Consider the following 20,678-nt stretch of genomic DNA (forward strand, 5'->3'; position numbering starts at 1 on the left):
CCTAAAACAAGAGAAAAACATAAAAATTCTAAAAGCAGATAAAGGAAATGCTATAGTCATAATGAACACGAATGAATACATTTAAGAAATGAAGAACATTATATCAAACACAAACGGATTTAAACCAATACAGACAAATCCAACAAAGACACACGAAACGCAACTAAAAATTTCTGCTAAAAATGAAAAAGCCAGCACAATTTCAAAAACACTTTATTCGTACCTACGCAAGACCGACTCACGAACACCACAAATATACGGCATCCCCAAACCTCATAAACCAGATTGTCCACTACGACCAATAATATCCACATATGAATCGTTTAATTACAATCTTGGCAAATACATAGCATGGGCATTCTCCAAATATGTAACATCAGCCAGCTCATTCATCAAAGTCACTTTTAATTTCAAGTCTAATCTTAATCAACTTAATCATAAAGCCTTAGTGGCCAGTTTCGATGTTATATCCCTCTTTACAGAAGTCCCTACCGCTGAAGCCTGCAAGATAGCCTTAGAACTCTATATCCGAGACCCTAACCCATCAATAGATATTCCCAGCAACCAATTAGTAACCCTGATGAAGACAAACTTCATGTTTAACAATCACAACTATATACAAGCAAAAGGCCTAAGCATGGGGCAATCCAGTATCACCAGTTCTAGCCAATATTTTAATGACACAAGTTCAAACACAAGCAAATAACACAGCATTACATCCACCAAAATACTGGTACAGTGATGTAGACGACACGATTGTGGGATTCAGATCTTCAGAACACACACTTAATTTTTGCAATAACATTAACTCTATACATTCCAACATTAACTTCACATGTGAACAGGAAAATAGCAATACAATATCATTTCATTACCTTAAACTTACAAAAACCGACACACAATTTAAAACAGAAATCCACTGAAAAATCACTCATACTTGACTATACATTCCTTGGGACTCAATACATGAAACAAAACTAAAACTCAACATACTAAGAAGCCAAATAAACACAGCCATGAAACTATGCTCACCAGATAAAATTAACAACGAATTAGACAAAATTTCCTCCACAAACCGTAGAAAACATTATACGTACACACCTAGACAAAAAGCAAAATCAACTAACAAAAGTAAACATATCCCACGAATTAAAAAATCACGAAACCATACACTGCTGCATACCATAAATTCCCGACATCAGCATAAAAATCACCAACATTTGGCAAAACCTAGTAACAAAATATGACATTCCAGTTAATACCAAATTTATTCAAAAGCCAAGCACAAAAATAAGGTCTATACTGTGTAAAAACACCACACCAACATTATTTATAAAATACAATGTGATAACTGCCACGACTTCTATATTGGAGAAATAAGTAGAAAAATGGAAACCACATTTAAAAAGACAAAAAGTCACCTTTACATGTTTTTTGAACGCTGCAAATCAAAGAAACACAACAAAACCATAGAAAACACCCAAATACTAAATAAAAATAAAACATAAACAAACGCAAAATTAAAAGAAGCTTTACTTATACAACAACTCAAGCCCAAAATAAACCAATAGAAAGAAACACCTTTATACCTATATTAATAACTATAATCAAACATCTGAGCACGCCCTCTACATTCCTACACTCATTGACACAACCCTCTTCAAACATGTGGTCAGCTACCGGTCAGTTATCTCTTTCTTTCTTTGTGAACCTAACGATGACTGAAAAAGATCGAAACGTTGTTCGTTCCTCTACATAGTTTATTTCTATTCATACCACCCGTTTTTACATATATATTTTTATCTACAAGTGGGTTTTCTCGTCATTAGGGATTATTTCCTCTATTTATCTTTTCACCTCCAGTGGGCCCGGCATGGCCACGTGGTAAAGACACTTGACTCGTAATCTGAGAGTCGCGAGTTCGAATTCCCGTCACACCAAACATGCTCGTCCTTTCAACCGTGGAGGCGTTATAATTATAATATAACAGTCAATCCCACTATTCGTTGGTAAAATAATATCCCAAGAGTTAGCAGTGGGTGGTAATGACTAGCTACCTTCACTTTAGTTTTACACTGCTAAATTAGGGACGGCTAGCGCAGATAGCCCTCGTGTAGCTTTGCGCGAAATTCAAAAGAAACCAAACCACCTGTGGCTCAGCAACAAGCCTGTAAGTTTGTAACATTAAAACCTGTTTCGATATCCCCGGTGGGCACAAAACAGATAGCTCCTTGTGTAGCTTTGCCCTTAACGGTAAACAAACAAAACCCTATCTTTTATCTTTTTTTTTCTCTCTTTCATCTTTATATCTCATTCGTTCTTTCTTATTTCTCATTATTTCCTTGCCACCATCTTTCTCTCTGTCAGCTTAACAAGCTATTAACTACATTTTAATTGTGAATGCGTTATAAAAGTAAGATCAGTCACTTGACGTGAATGGTAGATGGTAAGGTGCTGCTGGCTGGCTGCCTTCCCTCTGGTCAGTCGTTTAAAGTGATTGATTTGTTATTATGCACAAAGCTACACAAGGGTTATCTACGCTCTGCTCACCACAGGTATCGAAATCCAGTTTCTAGTAGACATACCACTATGCCACTCAAGGGCGAGTTTAAAGTGAAGAAAGACGGAAGGTAGCCTTAATATCCTTGCCATAGAAACAAATTACAATTATTTTTCCAACTTTGTGACTCGATTTATTTCTCTTATCCTTCTGAGGATTCCTCTTTCTTACAACTTTTTTACTCTATCTTAATTTTTCTTCAGTTTCTGATCATTTTTGTACTTTCTTCCATATTTCCTTTTATTTATTTTATCTTTAACTTTATCTTTTCGAATGCATCTTGTGTCTTTCTTTTCCTTTATTTTCATTTTTTCTCTATCTTATTAATTTACCTCCTATTTCTAATTTTCTCCATATTTGTACTTAATTATTCTTTGCGTATCACTTTCGCTCTGGTATCCTCTGTTTTACTTTACTGAGTTACATATATTCCTCTCTTTATTCCATTTGTGTCTGTGTTTTTTTTTACGATATTACTTGTATTCATTTCTTTTTACAAATTTTCAAACATACATCCACTTAATTGTTTTCTCGATTGACTCTCGTTTCACGAAAGCATAATCCTCACAAATGAAAGTACCTAATGTCTTTTTCTGTGTAATTTAATATGCAATACAAATCTGTTTTATTTTCAAGATAATTGTATAGTGATGCTCTGCGTATGCTTAAAGGGTTATAAGTTTGGTATTTTTCTTTTCCTTCCAATTTATCTTGCTGGAATTTGTTCCTGAAGACAGTTCAGCCTAATTACGTTGGAACAACTACAGTTCCTATACGACTTGCGATAATTTTTTTTGTAATTTATTATTACTGTAAAATATTTCATGTAGAACGTACAAAATAAAGTTGATCGATGTTCTTGACGATTAGACACCATAGTGTTCAAGAAAAGTTGGAAGGGAAAAAATTGATAGATAAATCCATATAACTCACCTTAAGTAGTAAATCCAATATTGCATTTACTTTCTGGAATTAAGAAAGCAATCATAATTATGTATTTGTGTTTGCAACTTATTATGTGGTATGCCACAGACAACGCAAGTAATATAAAGAAAACGGCCAGCATTTTACACTTTAACTTGTCACAGAATACATGTTCTCAAATTAATTATATTTACCCTGTTTTCCCTTTGCATTGTGTTTGTTGTACATCTCAGATTACACGTTTTATATTCTTAAGTTGATCTCCTAGGATTACTTATGCGGTACACAGCTCGATTAATCTTGCTACATGTTTCAGATTACACACGTTGTAAATCTCTGTTCTTAACCACTGACTCTTACAAATATTTGAATCTCAAGCAATCTGTAATTCAAATACCAGAACATTATTCCTTAAATAACTCATAATGTACTTTTCAAAGTACAGAGTTTTTTTCTTTTTACATGTTATATCTTACAGATTATTCATGTTTTGCCCTTCAGATTAATTATACTATTCGCTAAAAACTAAACACAGCTTACACATTTGATTATTCTCAAGGATACAAAGATATAGCATTCGTAAGCGTAAGCTGGATATTAATAGTTTCTTTAATTTCTAATAGTTAAATCGATAGTCTCTAAATGTTTTTGCCGTTTAATACAAGATGATGTTTTCTTATAGGAAATTTCATGCCGAATATAATATGAATGTAATAGTTTCGCTACACAAATCCGAAAAATACGCTCGAATTTACCAAAGTGAAGTTCAAATGTCCAAAATCCACAAAGGTAGGGGCTATTACTACAAACACTGCTATTTTTGCTCAGATGCGTATGTTATGTTATGGTATTTAATCACTCACAAGAAACCACACTTACAGAACAGAGCAACATTTGTAATATGAAGTCAGAGTTATTGTGTAATACTATATTATCAGAAGGTCAAATACGTACAGAACATATTGCGAAATTGCAGTGAATTTTAATAGTTTCTTTAACTCCTAATATTTAAATAAATAATCTCTGATTGTTTTTGTCGTTTAGTAAGAGAATGTGGATACTATGATCCGATAGTTTAAATCAGAAGCTTTATTTATCATGTGTTTAAAACTGTGTGTTGAACTCCAACAAAACCTATACGTAGTGAGTAAATCTTTATCAAAATTGAAACAATTTAAAGCACAGTATAATGATTGGAATTTTGTAAATGCTAGTGATGAATTTGACGAGATGGAAAATAGTGTGTAAGTTCACGTTCTCTGAGTGCTAAAACGGGCACACGTCAACAAAATACAGAATATAAATTACCATTAAAACTTTTTTACAAGAGCAAGCAGTATGAACGGATCTTAGAGGAGCTTGCGTAAATGTATTTTTGGTAAGTTTAGCTCTGCTATCTGAAGAAAATAAATCAGGTTTTAACTCATATACAATCGTCCAATGTTCACAGGTATACTTTCTTAAGCAGTGTGTAACAATGTATTCAAAAGCGAAGAAGAAAACAAGTTTTAAAAAACAAGTATCACAAAATTATAACAGTTTGTATTTCTAACACAACTGGTCTGGCGTGGCCGGGGGGGTTAAGGCGTTCGATTTGTAATTCGAGGGTCGCGGGTTTGAATCTTCGTCGCACCAAATATGATCGTCCTTTCAGCCATGGGGGCGTTATAATATTACGATCAATCCCACTATTCGTTGGTTGAAAAGTAGCCCTTTAAAATAAGTTATTTTTCAACTACTATAAGTATTCTTAACTTTATAATTAACGATAAAAAATGCTTTTTTATTTCATTGCTCAACTTTTCATTTATACATCTTTGTTAGGAGCAACTTGCCATTACGTCTGTTAAACTCCCCAGAATACAATCTTCAAACTTGTTCCAGAAAGAAAAGATTCTTATGCATCACAACAATGAGATAAAATAGTCACGTAAGCAGACATAAAAGTATTATACAATAATAATAATATAAAATATGCAGCACTATAAACCGATGTATAATAGTTATGAATAATTGTTAAATTAGATTTTTACCAATTAAAGATAAAATTACAAGTCTTGAAAATAAACTATACGTTAAACATTTTTAATAATATAGAAATTAAAGTTTAGGAATTGGTTACTGAGAAAAACGTTAAATCACAATACCATTTCACAGTCTCTATTAATTCTTGACTTGTATTTTGAAATCAATAATGCCTTCTTATATTTACTATGCAAAATAATATTTTTATAGCCAAACTGTCTACCTTTAATGAACAGTCAGATGTTAGGATATCTTTTGTGCCTAGGCAATGGTCTCCTTGCTACCAAACTGATTCAATATCCTTAGTTGTTATACAAGTTTGACATGTGAAGCACGAGATGTTTCATGACTGTAATTCTCATTACAAACAGTTCACGTTGCCTTATCAAATATGTTACTCATCGGGCAATTGTCATCTGCATCTTCACAATTTATCTCAAAGATCATAAGTTTATCTCAGCAAAAGGTTATCAGGAGACCTTAAACTTCCGATTATGTTTGATCTCCAGAAATGGATACGCTTAGATGGTTTGTTTGTTTGCTTTTGAATTTCTCGCAAAGCTACACGAGGGTTATCTGCGCTATCCATCCCTAATTTAGCATTGTAAGGCTAGAGGGAAGGCAAATAGTCATTACCACCTACCGCCAACTCTTGGGCTACTATTTTACCAACGAATAATGAGATTGACCGTCACATTATAATGCGCTGAAAGGGCGAGCATGTTTGGTGCGACGACTATTTGAACCTGCGACCCTCAGATTACGAGTCGAGCGCCCTATCTTACTGCCCATGCTTGTAAGATGTTGATATCTACTTCTGCTAGATATTTTCAGTTTATGAAGCGTTTGACTGTAACGTCACTCTACACATTTTTATTCTGTTTTCAGTTTCAAAAGTAATACTTGAAATTTCTTATAAAAATTTATCTCCAAATACTAAAAATTAGGAAACTTTTCTATAATTTTTGGATTGCTTTCACATTATGAGATCAGATTATTTTGTCTTCATTACTTCTAAAATTTTTTGTTAATTTAACATGTTATTAACTTATTTTAATATTTATTTTAAAACTTCACCTGTAATATTAATAAGAATGAAAAGCTAGAATGTTTTCACAATTTAAGAAGTGTTATTTCCTAAATACTTGGCCCGACATGGCCAAGCGTGCAACTCGTAATCTGAGGATCGCGAGTTCGCATCCCTGTCGCACCAAACATGCTCGCCCTTTCAGCCGTGGGGGCGTTATAATATGACGGTTGGTAAAAGAGTAGTCCAAAAGTTGGCGGTGGGTGGTGATGACTAGCTGCCTTCCCTCTAGTTTTGCACTGCTAAATTAGGGACGGCTAGCGCAGATAGCCCTCGTGTAGCTTTGCGCGAAATTCAAAACAAACCAAGTACTAATTAACTTTTTTATTTTTGATAGCATTTGATAATTCAGATACTAATCTACAGAGAGCGTTATCTTGCGATAGTGTTAGCTCAGACACATCAGTTGTACTGGAAACACTAGAATTACCTCAGTCAAATGGAGAACTACAAGTAGGATTGGAATACGACAGGTAAGCTGTTTAACTTGATCAAGATGATAAAAATAATTATCTTATATATTTTGCATTAATCAGAAATACATAGTGTCATAGTTTATTACATATTAATTTTACAGCTACAGTATTACTTTTGGTATTTCAAAAATTATTTTAACATTTGATGTTACCAAAAGTTACATGTTAGAACTGCAAGTTAACTGTTTAATTTTGTTTTAGTTTTCTTATTATTAATATGAAAATGCAATTTTCGTTATAATTGCAAGCTGTAGGTCTAACTGGTTTGGTCTGCAGAGATCTGAAAATGTAGAAAATTCATTACTCTATTGTTCATGGTACGAAATTTGTTATCCAACAAAATTAAGAGCTAATATGCTATACATAATCAAACACCAAACAATGGTTGTTAAATTTATTTAGAAAACTAGATAGCCCTAAACACTATTTTGTTATGAAAAACACACAAAGATTTGGTTAAAAACAAATTATAATTCGAGGCTTTTTCGTCTTTTAGTGAAACTGAAGACCTTATCGTAATCGTTAATCAAGCACGTGACTTACTTGGACCAGACCCCAACTTAACCGTTGATAGTTATGTCAGGGTGTTTTTGCTGCCTGACAAAACCACAAACATGCAGACAAGAGTAAGACATATTTCATTTGCTCTAACACTTATTTATGGTGTTGTGTTGCGAAATTTACCTGATACGTTTTTGAGTAAATAGTTACAAAAACAGAAAGTAAAATGGGTATAAAACAGCAAATCTATATGTTCTGAAAGAATGAACTGCACGAGAATAGTAACACAGCGGTTGATCGTCACTCAAACAAGTTGTTATATCAACATAATTACTATAAAAAGCACAACCAGATACACTGTTTAGAGCAAAAGTGAATGCATTCATGGTTCCCAGAATAGAAATGCCACATGACAAGTTCTAGAAAAAAGTTAAAGTTTTGGCTAAAGAAAGGTGACTTATGGTGACAGTATATATTCTACTAGGAAATGTATGGAAATTGAATAAATTACGTGAAACTACTGCAGTTTATTATATCGATGATCAAGGTAGACAATTCAGACTCTTCAAAATGATGTCAGATAAATCAGATTATGTTTTTTACGTGATCCAGTAAAAATCTTTCCAACGATCTCTCTGTAAATAAAAACGTGAACATTTCCTTCAGATTAACGGATGCTTATAAGAGATTACCAAGACAAAAGATAAAAAGGGGTATTAACCTTCAAAAAATGACGAAATATTAGTTGATAACGGAAATGAAAACAGTATCACGATCAACATACAACACCTGTAGTGAAACATGTTGTAAGACCAATGTAAGTGTGGACTGTATCCAGTAAACAGGGTTGAAGATCTACATAGAATTGATGGCAACTTGACTGCCGATACAAAATATTTTTATCATATTGTTTTTCCACCAGCAACGAGACGTATTCGGTAGAAACTCGTCTTTCAGCAAGGTAGCGATGACAAGCATGTATAAACATTGTGAAACGGTAAGAAGTGCTTGGTCTATACAAAACCCCAATTTGAAAATTGTTAACACTGTATGTGATCATACAGAAATTGAGGTCAGATGCAAATCAAACTGTTTTACTGAATTGTGTAATACAGGCCAACAGGGGCAATATTTCATAATCATATCAATTAATGTTTAGTAACAAGTTTACTGCTCTGTTTAAAGCAAATGCCAAATAACCGTGCATTGTACAACTTAGTCGCTTTTCTGTAATAATCCATTGTTCTAACGATCAATTGAACAATTAACTAGAACTCATTATTTGTAACTTTGTTTATCATTTGTTCATTTCTGTTATTGGTATTTCACCACACTACTATTAGGATAGTATAAATATTTCAATTTTTACCACATCGTTGCTGAATTATTTGGATAATAGCCAATCACAGTATAAACCATCAACACAAGACCGTAGCCTCTTGTAGTTCAGTTTTATATAAAAGAAGTGAAGAATTCCCATAGGATTTGCATTTTATATCCATTTTATTCACTCTTTCTATATGACCTCTAGAAGCTCAACGTTAAGTCTTGAACACTAAAATACACATTTCGATACTCATGATGGACACAGTACAGATAGCCTACTGTGGAGCTTTGTTTCTTAATGTGAAAAGAAACTAAACACTGTTTATATAATTACTACCAACATGCATTTATATATATTTATATCTTTTAGTTTATACCTAGTTTACAAATACTGAAATAAATTCATATTTCCACGAATGCAACTTAAACATCTTTGCTTATTGGTTTGGTAGGTTCTCTTCAACATGTATAATCAGACATAGAAATAACACACACTTGTTACTCAAAAATTCTGTAAATTTGCATAAAACGAAGACTTCGTGATTGCTTAAATTATTATTATCTGTTCTTATAGGTTCAAAGACGTACAAATGATCCAGTATTCAAAGAAAGGTTTCTTTTCGGTGTTGACAGTCGAGAACTCGGTCAACGATCGGTGCTTTGTTACGTCTACACATCAGACAAATACACAAATACCTTAATAGGAGAAGCCGAAATCAAGTTGCTCGATATAGATCTTAAGAAACCTTACATAACTTGGGTGTCCATCATCGATTCGAACCAGGCAAGTACAAGATGAGTAAATTAACATTTCAAAGTGTATATAAATATGTCTGTTTTATAATTCTTACTTGCAAGTTGTAGTGGTTGCTGCACATTGAGGGTTGAACAATTTATATAGTAGGGTTACTGAAAAACTAGTGAAAATCGAAATTCGTCCGTATGGTGAGAACCAGGCACGTGTAGCATCCCCATACATCAAACAAGGATAGGTTCCAACATCCCTAGTTCCAGCGTCCTTATTGTCACGTCTTTCAAAGGGTTTCGTTGTTACATTTACAATATGCTCTGAAAACAACAGTTTTTGTAAGATGTTTGGGAACATATGACTTCATTCGCTATAATTCACAATTCATCAGTACTGCTTGGAAGAGCGAGGCATATACACATAGTAGGCTTTATATAGTGATGGAATCTAAACAGTTTGGTTTGATGTATAGTCCATTACCCACCAATAACAATAAAAATATTTTCTTTGCTAAAATTCACTTTTATCATGCTTTTGTTTGCACATGTTATTCAAGAATGGAACGAAATGTTTTACATATATTATGTTAGGTCAATGCTGTGTATATATATATATATACCTTTGCCTTTTATTTCAACAGCCTGTGTCTGTTACCATATTTAACTGAGTGAATTTCGAGATAGTTTAAGTGTACTACATTGTTCTTATTTCGGAAGTGTATTGATTTTTCGTTTTGTGTTTGTGTGTGTAAAGGCTGACCAGCCATAACTTACAAACACTGTAAAGTGTAAATAACAGATTTCCGTGTAACTGTGTTATTTCTAGTGTAATTACTCTTTAATTCTTCTCTTTCCACTATTTGGATATTTAAACTGTAGCTGTAAAAGTCGCTGAGTAAGTGCCTTAAATCGAATTGTTAAAAGCTAAGAAACTCACTTGTATTGAAGTTATCCAAACTTATTCTAGAAACTTGCAGATCTTGGTGACATTATGTTCTCACTGAGTTACTTACCGACGGCAGAGAGACTTACCGTTGTGATAGTCAAAGCTCGAAACTTGAAGTTCTCCAACGCCCAGGAAACCGGATGTAAGTATATGAGTATAGAATTAGAAGTAAAAATTATGGTATATTCTCAGTTACTAATGCCACGAGCGTTCTGTTCTGATAAAAGAAACTCTTATTTCTACCAGTTATGTAATCAGTTATGAAAAAATAACATTTCTCTTACACCATTGTCCCCTGGTGAAACAATGTTAATCTATGGTCTTACAATGCTAAAATTCGGTGTTCGATTCCTCGGGGCTGATAGAGCAGAGAGCCCATTGTGGCTTCGTTCTAGAACAAACCTACACATAGTTGCTTCATGATCAATCATAGTTTGTAATATTTCAAAGGCAGTTTACAGAAGTTGATTTAATATCGTTTCGAACTTCCTTATTTATTCAAATAGCCCTAGCAATCATTATACCAGAGATAAAATACAGTGATTTTCAATTTTTGTATTTTTATAATTTCATACATACCTTAAACCAGCTGTAGAATGTGATAAACAAAATAAATTTGAAATCATATTTGTCCATTTAAAAAGAAAAAAAAACCTGCCCCAAATCTTGAGATTTCTCAGGAAACTATTTGTTTTTTATTATGAACCAAAACATACAAATTCGTATCCAAATTCATGAAGCCTTCAAATCAAGAATACAAGTAAAAACGAATAGATAAAGAGGGTGCTTCCTGTGACATGCGAACTTGATCAGGAATTGTCCAAAAAATAAGTCATAGGAGTTAGCCTAATGTTTAATAATAAAATTAAAGAAAAAATGTTACAAACAAAGAGAGCAAAATAATATTAATAAGAACAGAAGGAACAATGGCATGAGGTGTTTGAAGCTAACAGATGAGTAGTGTAGAAATATATTCTAAAGACAGCTGGTATGGGTATTATAACTTTAACTAAAGTGAAGTGCACAACAACCTTTCGACTTTTTTAGGTCATCTTCAGATTAACAAAGAGGTTGTTGTTGTTTTGAATTAAGCACAATTAAGCCCCTACACAATGGGCTACCTGTGCTCTGCCCATCACGGGTATCGAAACCCGATTTTTAGCGTTGCAAGTCCGCAGACATACTGCTGAGCCACTGGAGGGTTTAACAAAGAGAAGGTGACCTAAGAAGGTCGAAATGTTGTTCTGTACTTTATTTTAATTAAAGTTTTAATACCCATACCAGACGTCTTGAGAATACATTTTTACTTCAAGTGGGTTTCTCGTCATCATGAGTAGTGTAGACCTGAAAAGAAAAAAAGAAATGTAAAAAAACGAGATAAAAAGTTAAAATAAAGGAAGGAATAAGTTCAAATTAATGAAATTTTGGAGGATATGGCGGAAATTTGGGCGTCTAGTATAATAACCGTGATGGTACACCACTCACTATATATATAGCCTCTTAAATCCTATGATTCAAGGACGTGTTGCGCCGTTAGGAAAGCTAATGTTGCCAAGACGACAGTCGAACTAAAATGTACTTATACGTTCTCCGTAACGCGTCATTAAAGCTCTGTTCTGTGTAATTTTCGTGTTGTATACAAATTACTTTTACAACATTGGAATCTGGGGCCGCAAATCAAATTACTATTTAAATAAAGCTTTGGAGGCCGATTACCCGTAATATTCACTTATACTGAATTTTGCGGCGCCTAAATAGTGTTGTTAAGATTGTGTTTTTCACGACATATGAGCAACTAATGTGAGAAGAAGACACAGCCACAGAGTTAAATATACGTGACGTTAATTCTATTTTTTTATTTTTGATATAATTTTTATGTGTCTGTTAAATCAAAGCTAACTGTTGATTATCCACTTTTATAGCTCCATTTGTGAAAGTGTACCTTCTTCAGAACGGTAAGAAAATCAGCAAGAAGAAAACATCCATGAAGAAAAACGACAAAAACCCGATTTTTAACGAAGCCATGATCTTCTCCGTTCCAACTAATGCTCTACAGGTAAGCTTCCATTCGTAAATCCCTTTCAGTTATCATAATGAAGGGACAGATATGCATTTTTTCATTGCACGTATTTTTATCATACATTCCCTCTACCAGAAAAGTGAAGACTCATAAATAGATTTATTTTCATTACGTGATTCGTGTTTTTTACTGGTAGAGAATGTATTAGTTCCACCCCCTTAGCAAAGTAAGAAAACAAAAGTCTTATTTCGTCCTTTATGAAACTCACTTAGTCACTTTCGTTATTAGTTTGTATAAAAATAATACTAAAATGTAACTTTGAAGAGAGTTCTTGTGCAATACCCGTATTATGTTATTACAGTATTCGTTCGAAAATTAAAAAGTAATTTTCACCAAAAAGAGAAAAAGTGATGTTTGTCAGTGTTATATTCTTCCTCTGTATTGTTCTAAATATCATTCATCAGATTAAACATTTTACAAACACATTTCACTAATTATTTTACAATTTTTTTATTTGTTAACTAACGTCGTACAGGATTTTCAGAAGTATTAACACGATTGACTTGTGTCATTTATATGTTTTTAGCTGTTTCATGAATAGATGTAACTCATTTCTTTTATATTTTAGAGATTTATCGATATATAAGTATGCAACTTACCAACATAATTAATTGGATTAAAAGGAAACTGAGAGCATGATACTTTTAACTGATTTTAAGTACAATTAATTGATGTATTGTAATCGTTGACATATTTTCGACAGAATTAACGCATTTATAATCATAATTATCATACTCATTAAACATACTATGATTTTTTTTTTTTTAAATCTCTAAGAAACAAATCAATGTATACAGTAAGTGTGTTCTACTACATTTGGCAATAAATCTCGAAAATTGTGTTATCGATTTCACGTATTTTTCAAAACATATCAAAATAGTGGTGAATTCCTCAGGGAAATGTTTTTTTTTTCTTAGTTTTAAAATTCAGTATAAAAACTGTTTACTGATTTTTGTAACATAAAGTTATTTAATAAACTTTTATGGCCCGGCATGATAATTTTAATATACAACTTTAAGAATAATTATAATCTTTATTATTCTGACGATGTTTGAAATTTGTTCATAGTGTTCTTTATAAAGATCCATGTTCAGTTTCGCAAAAGGACAATGAAACCTCAGTCAAAACAAATTAATTTATGAACTTTTTTCAAACAGAGTTGTTAATTGTGTCCTTAATTTTATGTTTAAGAAAAAACAAAAAGAAACATTTAAACCACTATGAAGAAACAAAATTATTTTATATTTATATTCTTCTGTTGTTTCACTTGTGCAATATATGCGTGACAGATGTTTCGTTAATGCAACAATTGTTCAACTATTTGTAAGAACTGTAATTTCGATATTTTTATAGGAAGGTTTTAATTAACAAACTTTTAAGATAACTTTGACCACATTTAATATTTGTTTATGTGAAATTCATTTATTTTTGTTGTGTTTTAATTACATTTAACAAAATTGCAGCAGAATATCCAACTTCGAATAACGGTAGCTGATTACCGTGTTGATGGTAAAGCGTCTTCTTTAGGACATGTCTTCGTTGGCTCCCAGTGTCGAGGAAAGTCATTGTCCCATTGGAATCAGATGATGTCTTCCCTTCGAAAACCCATCGCGATGTGGCATACCTTAAGAAAGTAAAAATGAATGAAGGCAGGATTCTATAAAACAAAACTACCACGAGATGACGTGGTCTTTTTCTTCAGTGATAGTTTGTTTGTTTTTCCTTTTCCATGGCGAATTAAAAGACTATCGTAAACCCGTCTTCAGACACAACAAACATGTTGTATCTGTTGCACACGAATAAATTGGTATACCACACGTAATTTTCTTTAATTCTTAAATTGCAAGTGCAACTCTTCTGGCTAATTTACTTAATCTTTAAATTCTATGTAGCACGACAGGACCGTTACAAGACACAGATGATTACATATGTTAACCTCCAATAAGCAACTATAGGTCTCTGCAGCTTTGCATCTTGCAAAGGCTAAACATTTCTTGTAGTATTAAAGATAACAACATTTTTTTGTTTTATAATTGGTATGTAAGTAATTACCAAACCATAGGATGATATAATTTATACCTGTAAACCAAAATGATTATTTCTGACTTTCTAGCTATTACTTATAGTTATATCCCCAACAATAAATAGGATAAAATATAGTTTAAAAGGGATATTTGTCGAATTCACTGTGTTATCTTATTTTATTTACATTATAATATGCTTTAGATATTTGTAGGCGTTCAATTCAGAATCCTGTCACAATATTATATTATTTGTTCTTGGAGAAATAGGAATATAAGCACTTTATATTGAGAACTACTTTACAGTAAGCACTTTATGATAAAGCATTATTCATAAAATTATACATTTAGTGTAATTAAGGACTTTCCTAATTTATTTCAAATCGACTGGATTTTTCTCAACCGACAAAAATTACGTTTACAATGACGGTGGTAAACTGTGTAAAAATTACTTGAAAATGCACCACACAAAAAATCCATACACGTAATGTGAAAGCCAAAGGTCACTCTATTCATATTTAATCATAAGCTAAATTTTATTCTATTAATCAAAGTATATTTTGTATGTAATTGGATTGCTATTTTTTTTATACTGGCTAAGAATAATGCTTGAAACATTGCTTGTATTCATGTTTCATTTCATATTTATTAACATGTAACATTTACTCGAATAGTTTTAATATTATAAAATTATCATATTAGTTAATACATCGTTATATTTAATACTTCGAAAAAAATGTGTAATCTTTATATACCACACCAGTTTTAGAATTTTGATACGTTTGTTTTTTGTATTTTCGATGATGTTTTTGAGTTGCAGAAGACAACATTTTAATTTGTTTGAAATTGAAATTCATTTACAGTATTGAAAGCATTTTTTTATCATTTCAAGCATTGTTTATTCTCTTGTCCCAGTATTGTTTTCTAAAAATATTACGACTTGATTTCATTTCTTTTTTTGTTTTTTGTCAAAACTAATTTACAAAATACCAATAGTCGTTCAAACAAAATACTGATTTTTTTTACCTTTATTGGTTAATAATACAAAATCAATTGTAAGGCCAAAAGGCTGTAAATGAAATGGTTTTTGTGCATTTATGTTTATGTGTCGTAAGTTAACCTTTTTTATAATAAAACCCCCTTAAATTTGCTTATATTTTTATATACTGTGCAAATATTCTTCAACTGGGTAATGTAATATCACATTAAAAAATGCCTATCCAGTATTTATTTATTATTTGACTGATATAATGGTTTAAGTACAAGCTGAAAAGTGTTGATTTTTTTTTACCAGGTCATTCGGTTATCCAGTGTTAAAACTGAGAGCTTATTATGCTAATAATCGGGTTTCTGTACCCGTGGTGAGCAGAATACAGATATCCAGCTTTACAGGTTTGCTCTTTAATAACAAACCTTTTCATCACAACACTTGTTAACTTATACGCGCAAAGCGGAAAGATCAAAGTTTACTTCGTTTGAAATGCCGTATTCTGTAAAACTGTGATGAAACCGCCGATATCTATTGAATAAGTGGTCATGACATATCGTTAGTAATCGCTGTTGTGTTTATTGTTTTATTATTTAGCACGATGTTCAGTAAATAATCTAGACAAGTTGTATCTTGTGATATGGTTATATATAAATAAATGTGTCTGTATCGAAAAACGTGTAGCATCATTCGTGAAACTATTAAACCACGAGAAGTCAAAAATTAGGCAAATTTTAAAATAAAACACCCAATAACCCGAGCGCTTTCAGAAGTGTATTCTTCTAACTTTCCTTCGAGACCAACACAGTAATCGGATTTCTTATTTTGTTTCTAACGTCTTCATAAATCCGTGTAACATGTTACATCTAATTAATGTGATTGTTATTCTCTCTTGTTAACTGTAACAAAATAGATTTTGAAAAGTAAAATATAAGATTTGGCTTTATTTACAAATCGTATTGTTTAATTGATTTTTTTGCTAAACTTCTTAGTTATCAGTTAACGATTTTATGGTCATTTACAACTTTAATATATTTTTAAATACTAATAAGCAGCCTTCTAACGTTTTTTCTCTTTTCGAACACTTAAAATTGGTGGTGACTTATGTTTTCTTTAGTTTTAAAACTATTTCATTAAACACGGTTTCTGAAGATAGACTTAACAGGACTGATTTTAGTGACGACATAGAAAAACAGTTACTTGTGTAACAACATAATATATCGATTTAGAATATTTATGTTGTACCACTAAACACATTAATGGTATCTTAATTCTTTTAACTAAACAACTGCATACAGTGCAACGTGTGAGTTTATTAAGAGGTAGAATATAATTTATTTTCAGAAATGTCTGTAACATTGTATTCCACCCCAACTAAGCTGCATACATTCCGTAACATTGTTTATCTTAAAATTCACAGATAAAAAAACTAAATAAAAATAATAGCACTTTATCTTCACACCTTACTAAGTAGACATTTACCACTACGACCTCACTGTATAATTCAGTCTTAAATTTCCTAGCACTTATCTTCTTCATCTCCCAATCCCTCTATACTGATTGTGATCTAAATTAATCTGCAAAGAAATGGACAATTATTTAGTGAACGTTTTATAAATGTAAATGGCGTAATAAATATGTTTTTTAATATGTGTGTGGGTATATAAATATATATATATATATATATATATATAGATAATGTAAGATCAGTTTTTAACCATTAAATAAAATATTTGTAAGATGTTCACTTTTTTCCCTTCCACATCACTGTGGTGGATTTGACTTGTAATGATCTATTTGTGTCTTAAGTCTTATCTTGCATGTTCGTTTATTTTTGTTAGTCTAATTAATTTACTTGTGAATCAGGGACAGTTTGTTTCTATTTAATTTGTCAATATTTTTATTCTTTTTTCAGACGTATGAAAATTTATATTCTTTTGGACTCCTGGTGGCGAAAACAAAAAGCTCTCTTTGACAGAAACATTACCGCTGCAAAAGAGAGAGAAAAAGATCGTTTTATAACTTGTACTTGCCATTACTTGATATCTAAACCACTTCAACTGATACTGCCCTCAACTGCACAGCGGTATGTTTGCGGTCTCACACCGCTAGAAAACGGATTTCGTTACCTGTGGTAGGCAGAGTATATATAGCCCATTGTGTAGCTTTATGCTTAATTTCAGCCAATCAGTTGATACGATATAACCTTATTATCACATCTCAGCACATGTCGTTGCGCTATACTATCACTTTTCTTACTAAAGATTTTGGGCCCGGCATGGCCAGATGGTTAAGGCATTCGAATCGTGATCCGAGGGTCTCGGTTTTTAATCCCAAACATGCTTGCTTTTTCAGCCGTGGGGGCGTTATAATGTTACGGTCAATCCCACTATTCGTTGGTTAAAAAGTAGCCCAAGTAGCTGCCTTCCCTCTAGTCTTACAATGCTAAATTAGGGACGGCTAACACAGATAGCCCTCGAGTAGCTTTGTGCGAAATTCCAAACAAACCGAACTAAAAATTTTGACTGTAATTTCTGTTACTTAACACCTAAAACTACCTCCTTTTATACAAGATAACTTTGTTATTGCATTTCAACACATGTCGTTAAATAATAAGTTCATCCTTCGCAGTAAAGGTTTTGACCGCAGTTTTCGTTACTTAATAACCAGCTCACTTGATACCAGGTAACCTTATTACCACATCTCATCACATGTTGTTGCACTGTACTATCACCTCTCTTGATAAAGGTTTTGACTGTAGTTGTTGTTACTTGGTATCTAAAACACCTCACTTAATACCATATAAAATGTTTATTACACCCCAACACTGTATAGTAAAGCAAATATCACCAAATCACAAAAATGGTTGAAATATTCTTCCGATTAAGGTAACTAACTATAGGTTGTCAGTTTTAATGTTTTTGTTCGTCGTTATTTCTTCTTTATTTTCCAATTTATCTTAGTTTTGCTTATACAAGTGTTTAAGTGTATTTATGTGGAGTTTTGAATATATCTCACAACTAAACATTTGTTAACTTCTGTAAGTAATTATTTAAAGCCTATAATTACATGCAGTAACAGTGTAGTTAACAGAAGGATTTCAGTGCCGACAACTGATAGAGCCCAGACACTGCTGTTACTCTGTTTTATAGAGATTTCTATTCCTGCATCGCAAGCAATGAAACAGACAGTTTATGTAACAATTCTGGTAGATGAAATCAATTTCAATGGAAACTTCGCCTGTTTTTTAAATGGTGAAAAGTTTTCATAATTTATAACGTATATTTCTACTAACATTCATGAATTTGTTATTACTCAAAATTACTTGAATGGTAAATGAATGAATATAGTTCAAACAACGGGCAAAAGTTATTCATTTTAATTGTTGTTTTTTTCAGTGAATTTCGCTTGCTAAACTATTGCAGTTAACTTTGCCAGGAAATGATTATACAGTATGTTCAGATACCCGAATAGATTCTATTTATTTATAAGAAATAATAAACCAAGTGATAACTACGCAGATTTGCTTCAAAGAAACGCCATCAAACAAGCATTGCGAGGATAGAAAATGAAATTTCTATTGAGAGCTCTAAATACCATTACAATTTAAAATAACGCATAAAAGCTAGTTTATAAAGTCGTATGGAATTTCTTCTATAGTACAAAATATTCATCAATATTCTAACAAAATATTAATATTTAGTGGTAAACAAGGTAAACCATAAAATGTTTTGGGCATGTAGACTTATCTAATCTAAACGAATTTATTAGCAATTATTACCACCTATAAACTGCTTATAATAAAAAATATTAGAATATACATCTGATAAAGTTTCATTACGGGCAGCATCTAACTGTGGTTGAGAGAGCTGGTTCATCTGGACGTTTCGGGTAGCTTCCGTTTCCCGTCTAGATAATCCTGGCGTCACAGATATGCAGCCTGAACCTTCTTTTAATTATAATGTTTTCTATTTACTTTGGCACTATTTCATATAAGTTTAATAAAGTGAACATTTGTTGTACTACATTTTTAAGAGTATCGTTATGTTACAATCTCTTATCAAAGACAATGTAATATTAATCTGTTATGGAACGACTTCAGAATTTTCTCCATGTTTGTAAGTTTTCGTATTGTTCTTGATGCCGTTGTAAAGGTTGACAATAAAATCAAATACAATAACGTACGATAATCTATGGTTTTGTTCTATTGCGTATTGTGTTGTTCTAAACAGTGTATAATTTGCCAAATTCGAACAAGTTTTGTGATGAATATTGTTTCAAGAACAGTTAAATACTATTACTCTTCCTAGATAAATAAACTTGTGTTCTGTCAAAAGCTGTTATGCATTCACGTTTTGTGCACTCAGATAATAGTAAAATAAAAAACAATAATATTTGATTAAAATGTGTTCTAATGTGTCTTTTATCCTTCATTACCAAAGCAACACACTTTTGTAGACGTCACACAGACCTCTGAGTTTGGCCAGACTTTAAAAAAAACGTAAAAAAAATTATTTATTATGAATTGTATTGAGTAAAGTATTGGTTGCAATAACATTATAGAGGAATTATATAATCAAATCGCTCTAATTAATTGTCTTTGATAATCTTAGATGCTCTTCTAAATAAGCACAGTACATTTATCATTCTAAAAATACATTTTTGTCCACTTAGCGAAAGCAGTGAGATTAATAGTTTTTGCTAAAAGTATGTTATGTAGATCTTTTCGTTCTTCATTTTTAAATTATTTAAATTGTATGAAATATCAAACAAAAACAAAGTTCATACTGTTTTATCAATAGTATGGTAAGTTTGCCACTTCTTTACTGATTTAACAAAATCGTCAGTTTCCAAAACAGTTTCATCAGTTTTCGTCAGTTTCATAGTACCTATGAAGTAAAAAAGAACATATCTATGAGCTAAAATTCTATGAAATTACTGATGCCAGAAACGTCTTGAATTAAAATTCAGTTTTGAAAAAAACAGTATTTGTACAT

General features: G+C 32.0%; 1 protein-coding gene across 3 annotated transcripts in view; it reads left to right on the forward strand.

Annotated features, from left to right (window-relative positions):
* The window catches only part of LOC143225602 (synaptotagmin-12-like), a 47,195-nt gene extending 27,145 nt beyond the window's left edge, over positions 1 to 20,050 (forward strand). The window contains exons 4-10 of one of the 3 annotated variants that reach the window (XM_076455329.1): positions 6,934 to 7,069; positions 7,569 to 7,698; positions 9,474 to 9,683; positions 10,614 to 10,734; positions 12,515 to 12,648; positions 14,136 to 14,305; positions 17,597 to 20,050. In XM_076455329.1, coding sequence (XP_076311444.1) covers positions 6,934 to 7,069; positions 7,569 to 7,698; positions 9,474 to 9,683; positions 10,614 to 10,734; positions 12,515 to 12,648; positions 14,136 to 14,305; positions 17,597 to 17,819 — 1,124 coding nt within the window. In that variant the 3' untranslated portion in view covers positions 17,820 to 20,050. Of the gene's footprint in view, positions 1 to 6,933; positions 7,070 to 7,568; positions 7,699 to 9,473; positions 9,684 to 10,613; positions 10,735 to 12,514; positions 12,649 to 14,135 lie in introns of all 3 variants that reach the window. The other 2 variants (XM_076455331.1, XM_076455330.1) reach the window with 2 other exon arrangements.
* Positions 20,051 to 20,678: the final 628 nt, after the last annotated feature.

The sequence above is a fragment of the Tachypleus tridentatus genome, chromosome 9, assembly GCF_004210375.1.
Source record: "Tachypleus tridentatus isolate NWPU-2018 chromosome 9, ASM421037v1, whole genome shotgun sequence".
Classification (NCBI taxonomy): Eukaryota; Metazoa; Arthropoda; class Merostomata; order Xiphosura; family Limulidae; genus Tachypleus; species Tachypleus tridentatus.